General features: G+C 37.6%; 1 protein-coding gene across 1 annotated transcript in view; it reads right to left on the bottom strand.

The window, feature by feature from the left end:
• MGEA5 (meningioma expressed antigen 5 (hyaluronidase)) overlaps nt 1-3,976 on the bottom strand; it is a gene marked incomplete at its 5' end in the record, with an annotated part of 20,101 nt that extends 16,125 nt beyond the window's left edge. Inside the window, 5 exons of the mRNA XM_009705398.1 lie at nt 147-245; nt 1,289-1,460; nt 2,153-2,283; nt 3,506-3,603; nt 3,925-3,976. Coding sequence (XP_009703700.1) covers nt 147-245; nt 1,289-1,460; nt 2,153-2,283; nt 3,506-3,603; nt 3,925-3,976 — 552 coding nt within the window. The remainder of the gene's footprint in view (nt 1-146; nt 246-1,288; nt 1,461-2,152; nt 2,284-3,505; nt 3,604-3,924) is intronic.
• Between the last annotated feature and the right edge of the window lie 3,653 nt (nt 3,977-7,629).

Genomic DNA, 7,629 nt, shown 5'->3' with positions numbered 1-7,629 from the left:
GAAAGAGGATAATCAGAAGGCTTTGCATATGCTTGAAGATTCAACTCCCAAGTAGTTCGACAGTTTATTTTACTAAATACTTATGAGAAATAATTTTTATCACTAACAGTGAATTAAAAAAAAACCAAAAAACACACAATTTTTACCTGTCCACAGAACCTCGATGCCAGGGAGCAGCTTTTCTCCTACAGTCCGTAAATATGGTGACTGGGCAACATTTGGGTAACAGAAAGTTCCACAGTACTCTGCACAGGAAAAGAGAATGTCACTGTTAGTAGAAGGACGCACAAGCGCGACAACATATCCAACTCTCCTATGAACAAATTGAGAGAATACTACCATTTGAAAAGAGAAACATCTAAAAAATTAACCAAGAAAGGCCCAAAAGTCTAAAGTATAAATAAAAAGGACATTAAGAATGATACTTAGTCTAAAGATCAGAAAGGAAAGGTAGAGAATTTATTTAAAATTGCTCAAATGACAAAATTAGGAAAAAAATTAATAAAGTCCATAAATAGAAGGGCATGTTAAAGCAGACATTACACAAGCGAACTAGAAACCCTAAGACTGATTACGAAGTGCAACTACCTAAAAAACATCAACACCAGAATCTGTCTCTTCGTCTGAGAGGAGGTCTGCAACAGAACCAAACTACAACAGTGTAAGAGGATAAAAAAATTAACAATGATGATAACATTGCTACTGAATTGAATTTTCATTGCAACAATCCACTCCTCTGAACACAGTGATTCTCTCTCCCTTACAATATTCTTACAGGTACTAGAGGAAGCTTGTAATTTAAAAAAAGCAATGATTGGACCCAAGTGCAAGTCATCTTATTTTATTTGTTAAAAAATAACTCAGTGACTAGTGAAAGTGGGTAGTCTTATTAAAAACAGGTGTCAATGACAGAAGTCAGCACAGAATGCGCTGTATCTCTACTTTAAGAAAATTCTAAGAAACTAACAGCTAGCCAGATCAAGAAGCAAAACCATTTTCGTACAAGTCAAACAGAAGTCTTCCTTTAACCTAATTTTCAGTTCAAACTTCTTGAACCATTCTATCAAGCCACCTTCTTTGCTTGGCATTAAGCCTTCCAGAGATGTGTAGATTTGGCGAGAACTCTGCATATATTTGAATTACTTGAACCTTTCTTTTTAAGTCATTTTCTTCAAACAACTCCAAAACACTCCTTAAAGCAGTGACTAAATATTAAATCAGCTTTTCAATCAGTAAGATAACAGCCCCCCTCCTTTAAGGCTGAACTAAATGATTCATCTTATTTTACCTGTAGGACAGAAAAGAAATGTGTCTGGTTCTCCTAAATATTGATAAATTTCATTTGTGATCGAGACTTGAGCATGAGCAAAGGAGCTGAAAACTTCTTTGTCTGCTGCACACATGTTGTGATCGATATCATCAAACAGCAGTGCAAAAGATCTGCAGCCAAACTGGGAAACCTAATAGAAGAGACAAGAGCAAAAGGTTTAATTTTTTAAATTATTTTCACTTTTTTTTTTTTTTAAATCAAACCGTAGAATTTTTAAATCTAATCTATCTTAAAGGAAAAGCTACAGAAATGGAGGAGAAAAGGTTTAGGAGGTAAGACAGACTTCGGTACCTTCACAATAAACGACTATCTCTGACCCACCACTAGGCTTCTCTCAAAGATTAGACCTCTAAAGACCTGCAATCTGTTCCAGTTTTAACAATCCAAAGCTGATTTCAACTGGACAGACAGCTGGAAAAAAGCTAACTCTGTAATAGCTTTTGGACAAAGGAGAGGAGTCAATTAGGAGAACAAAGAAGATGTGTATGTCAGGTCTGCCCCCAAAGGCATTTCTTGCCGATAAGAGTTCTTGCTTTAGAAATGCCTCCTTGCTTCAAGGCCCTAAAATACTCTGAAGAAAAGCTCCCAAGAATAGCCTTCAGAATCAATAGCAAGACTTTTCTTTTTTTTAAATCTAAATGATCACTGGCCACTTCTGCAATGTAACCCAAACACATCCATTGGAATTGTTCAGAGGCATCCAAATTAACACCAGTGTTGAAAATATTAAAGAAGCTAGTGAAAAGCTGCAAGAGTGAGTAGGGTATTGAAGTTTTCAAATTAAGTAGCACTGCAACTGTGGTAAGTTTATGACACACTTACCTGATCCAGCTTGCGTTTCAATGTGGATACCTCTTTAGGATTCGAGAAAGTGATGTCAAGTCCAGGTGAGATTGCATAGATGAACTCAATTTCATGTTCTCGTGCAGCTGATATGAGAGTCATTAGCTGCTCTGGAAATAAAATTCAAATATTTCAGAAGGATTCAACAATTAAAAAAAAAATCTCAGACACCATTGTAAGTAAATTATAAAATGCAGATGCCTCTTTTATCATAATTAGAAAAAATATTTTGCTGGACTTTCTTAAAAATAGCACAGCAAATAGCAACAAATTATCTGGAAGAGTTCTCAGAAATTATGGCAAAAGGAATATAACAACTGTCCTTATATTGTCCTTGTGTTGTTATTTACCATGTTGAAAATTTTCTAAAGATTTTAAAAATTCTCTTTATCTCAATGTTGTGATACAAACATGGACGTAGTCTGTTTTTACAGTATGTCCATCAACAGTTCTAGAATTATTACTCAGTTTTTCCACTTTTGTCACACATACTAAGAGACAGTTCAATATAGTACTATCACCCTGCATGACACCGATTCACATACTATTCATATGACTGAAGGCTGAGGCACAAGAAACATCACTGCAGAAGCAGTCGCTTTAAGAAACAAACTTGAAATTTAATCTTCCATGCAATGAATAAAGGGAATTGTTTTTAGAATATTTAACAATCTTTGTTGTTATTGGCAATTATCTTGCAGTATCCTTTAGATTATACTTCTGCAGTGACTCAAAGCGGCCTCCAAGAAGGATTACTTAATTTCGAACAACTGCAATTTTTCCTCTCACCTAAGGAAAACGATAATCCCCACAGGCTAATAAAACACTGTAGATCTCATAAATGCCAGAGGTGGATAAAAAGCCTCACACCAGCTTCAACAGGCCTTTTATGTTCTGACTAGTCAGGAGATGCTTTTCTAACCAGTATTCTCTTCATTGAGACAAGCACTTAATGAATGACGTAAAAGGGCATGCTATTTACTCATCAATCTTTTTTCTTTTCCGAAGCAAATAATTTCTACTTCAAAATATGGCCCAGATGTTCAAGAGCCAGAAGAATAATTCTGAGCAACCTTTCCCTGGAAAAAAGTAAATCTCGTAAGAAAAAGCCTTAAAAGCAGTTTTAGAAATCATCTGCAGAGTTATGGTTAAAAGTAAATCCATGCTTGTATCAAAGCTCCACTAAATACATCTGCAGGGTATGAAGAACAGGCCTCCACCCACCTTTGGAAATGGCTACTGTGATTAAACACACACAAGCAGATGTAGCAACGGCCAATTCATTCAAAAGGCTATTTACAGAAAACACAGAGGAGAAATAAAAGTAATTACCCGCTTCCTCCACAGAGTACATTTCTCGCCAGAACATCCTGTGCTTGTAGTCATCCTTCGGAGCATACAGGTATGTATTTAGTCCCCACTTCTGAAGTCTATAAACACAGGAAAAAAGCCTTCATTGGGAAAACAGCCTACAAATTCAGGAATTCTACATTTTACTTGATCTAATTCTTTTACTTGATGTAATTTATTGAACATTGTGTTATACTATTAAGTCACAATAACTTTGTGTACAACCAATATTGGACAAATTCAGTTTAGGTAAGATGGAAAGGTGAATACGAGTCCCCAGGAATATAGATATTAGGCAAAAAGTTGCTCTAGGTTAGAACAATAATTCTTGCCATGCTTAAGTGCAAGATTATGATTATATCGCGATGGAATGTGCTGCAGTAAGATGAAGCATGACTTGCCTTCTAAAAAGCTCTTTCCTCTGCTCCATAACCCAAGGTCTTCCATAAAATCCTACAGGAAACAAGATTAAAATTATCCAGTTAGATTATCCCTGCTCCATGAAACTTTATATTACAACCCACCATTTTCTTCTACACCACCTTCTGCTACATTCATCAAAAAGCTTCCCAAATCAGAAGGAAAAAAAATATCTAGTTAGGCAGCATTAGGAAAGTGTAATAACCTAAACTGATCTAAATTTAAAATGCAATTATAACTTCTCATTTCTTATGATCCAAGGTCTTATAATTTTGGTCACTGAAGCAATTAATTTTCAGAATCCAAACTGTATTCCTGAGCATATGCCCTTGACAAGTCAAGTCAGCATTATTGTAAGAGCAGACTGAACAGTCATAACCTAATTAAACTATCACTCCAGACACCTACAAAACAGATTTGATTGTAATGTGAACATTGAAGACACTTCAAAAATATTTACCAGCTCAAAAATTCTTAACCAGTGCTACAGATTATAATGTTAAATACACTCACAGGTATAAATATACACTGAGGTAGATGATGTGTAATTAAAAAAAAAGCAGGTCAACAAAATGCTTAGGATTTTACTCCTTTTATTCAGTCTAATAGGCCCCTTGTCAAAATTAACTTGTAAGTTGATACCTTGCTTCACAGTTCCCACATCTTTACAAGTTAAGACTATGTCTTTGAATAAGCATATAAAAGCAGCTACACAAGTGATTTTAGAATAGTGTATATCCAAAGTTATGGATTTCCAAGGAAATTGTAACTGCTTCTGGTTTTAAATCTAATCCTTCCATTCTAGAAACATAATAGTTTAAAAAGCACTCTCAATGAAATCTTAGCCAACTAAATTCACTTAGATCTACGTGCAAACAATTCAACCACAAGTGGGCACTTCAAAACAAAGCTTCAGCTTGGCAGTCTGTGCAAAGACCCGAGACTAAAATAACACTGAAATTTAATAAGCTTTTATTTTCAAACAGCACAGCCACTCAGTGATGAGTGATGCTCCTAATATACAAAGCTCACAAGTCCCCACAGAACACCAGTTCAAAAGATAGACAAGATCTTCATTTCCAGAGCTATTTGCCATTGTAAATCTGTAAATATTTGGTCTCAGAGAGCTCAAAAGCACCTTCCTACAACCTTTCAAAACTCAAACCTGATGTAACTGAAGCATTTTCTATATATTAACAAGTATTTAAGTCACCTGTTAAGCGAGCAATGCTCTTTTAAGAGGCTTAAAGCAGGCTCAAGTTTTAAGAATTAGTCTCTCAGAGTGGTCTTAGACTAACTGGCACCACGAAGTGGCAAAGCTGAGTAACTACTACTCCTCACAAACGGCAAAGTGACGAACGGAGGACAGTTAAACAGAGAAACAAACAAGAGAGCAGTTGCAGACATGAAAACCTCACAGTTTATTTCACCCAGAATAAACTTCTCATTTTCACTTGAGTTCCCTAAGTCTGTCTGATGCTGCCCTGAGGAAGCTCAAGAACCCACAAAAGGAATGAAATATTGTGATACCTAGCGAATACCACCTATGCCTTATAACTTGTTCAGAACACTTTTGCTTTACCTATGATGTTACTGTTTCAGATCTACTAACCTAAAGCAGAACAGGGGCCTACTGCAAAAAAAAAATAAAATAAAATAAAATAAAAGAAAATCAGATAACAAAACCTAAGTAAATAAGACTGAAGAGAACATGCTAATCCAAAGCAATACTTTTCCATCTGTTACCACATTTCTTAGATTACTAATGTCACCAGCTAAGGACACCTCTTGGATCTTTTTGTCCAACTAAAAATCGACCTGGTTTTGTATTACTCCCTCAAGACTGTGCATTAGGTTAATACAAAGTCAACAGATCATGTCAAATACCTCATCCCAGTTACCAGGCTGTCCATCACTAGAAGCCAGGATATCCCAGAGACAGAGCACCAAAGCTTTGCATCCATTACTCTCTTTGATCTTATTACTACCCAAAAGAGTGAATTTGGTATCTGTCATAAGCTCTTCACATTCTTAGAGTGCACACCCAGTATTTTTGCCCAGTATTTGGCCAATTCCGCCCCCTCTTTCCTACAAAGGATCCAAAGTCTCTGTCTCATTGCTTTAATCTCACTATACCTCTAGTATGTGTTTAACTGCCACATTATGTTTAAGTATTTATCCACACCTCTGAAGTTGATCTGGGTTTTTCTCTTACCCCTATAACTCTCAAGTCACTAAAGAGACAGATGTTTTCACCCACTACTGTTTACCTCATTCACCACAACAGTTTGGTTTTCTGTTGTTGTTGGTCATTTTTTGGTTCAGTTTGTTTGTTAAACATTCCCCTATTCCTTTTTTCCTCTACACATATTAATGTTAGACTAGTAACTCCTAATTAGTGTTAGACTGCTTCATTGGGCAGAGGCCATTTTCTTGCTTTGTTTTATGCTTAGTATAGTCAAGAACACCTGCACCAAAATACATGCACAGGCAATCAACATTATAACTAAGATGACAAGAAAAATGATCATGGTATAAGCAGTGGTTCCAATATAAACCTGATGAACAGGTGATCCATGCTCAAGGTGTATCAGCAGGAACATGAGAAAGCACGCTGTTACAATCTGTATTCCTGCTCACTGTTATCTGTTTCCAAAGCCTTCAATTTAGCATCTGTCTTCACAGAATTAAGTCTGTTAACAAAGTAAAGACATCTCTCTCCATGCTGACTGTATTTAAGCCCCTAGTAAGTGCTAAAAAATACAGGCATTAACTGGGCCTAGTGCACTTCACACAGTGACATTTGCAGAAGTCAAATGGTCTTTTCTTTTTAAGATATGAACAAAAGGCATTCTGCAAGCAATGCAGATACTGACTTTGATAAATCGCCTGTTTCCCTCTCCATTCCATCTGTTAATCGTTTTGTTCTCCTACCAGAGATTCATTATAGGTACAGAAATAATAGCAATCCATAAGAATGTAGAACAATTCCAAACCAACTATTATGTTGGGAATAAACCAGTTTTCTTGCTGGCCTTCAACCATCTACCTTATCCAGCCTGTCAGAAACGCAGATAAATTCTGTAGTTACTGAGAAATGCAAAAAGAGTTCCTTTATTCTGTAGCCTCTGCAACAATTTAAACCTTTTAATGCTGCAACTATGCCAAAAGACAGAAGAGGACTGTTCTACAGCATAATTAAGAAGGTAAGCTACAACACTTCAGAGAACAGGGAGCATTTAATACTAATTCCAGAACAGATGTCTATGGAATCGCCTATTCCCTACCCAGGAAACTGAATCTGAGCCTCTGGCGTGCAGGAAGAGCATGTACAGCTGGGATAATCACACAGTAGGTTTTTTTTCTCTCTCTCTCCTACCTCCCCCTTTAGACACGTACTAGCAAGCGAGCCACAGCACTGCTTCAGCCTCCATTTAGAATCATCGGCCCGCTGGGGGTGCTAGGCGTACTCTCCCCCCGCCGAACAGCTGCCATCAAAGGGCACTCCCTGCTAGCGAATAGCTTCCACCACAAGCCCCAGGGGCAGAAGCCCCGCCCGGGAGCCGCGGTTCCTCCCCGCCCCCCAGCCCTCTCCAGCGGAGGGAGCTCCGGCCAAGAACCGCGCACCACCCTCCTCGCAGAGCGGGCTCCTCCGGGCATCGCAACGGATCGGGGGAGGAGACGGG

Source organism: Cariama cristata, unplaced genomic scaffold (genome assembly GCF_000690535.1).
Source record: "Cariama cristata isolate BGI_N322 unplaced genomic scaffold, ASM69053v1 scaffold36418, whole genome shotgun sequence".
In the NCBI taxonomy this organism is placed as follows: Eukaryota; Metazoa; Chordata; class Aves; order Cariamiformes; family Cariamidae; genus Cariama; species Cariama cristata.
Note: the sequence above shows the minus strand (reverse complement) of the source record. Positions and strands in the feature narration are given on the sequence as shown.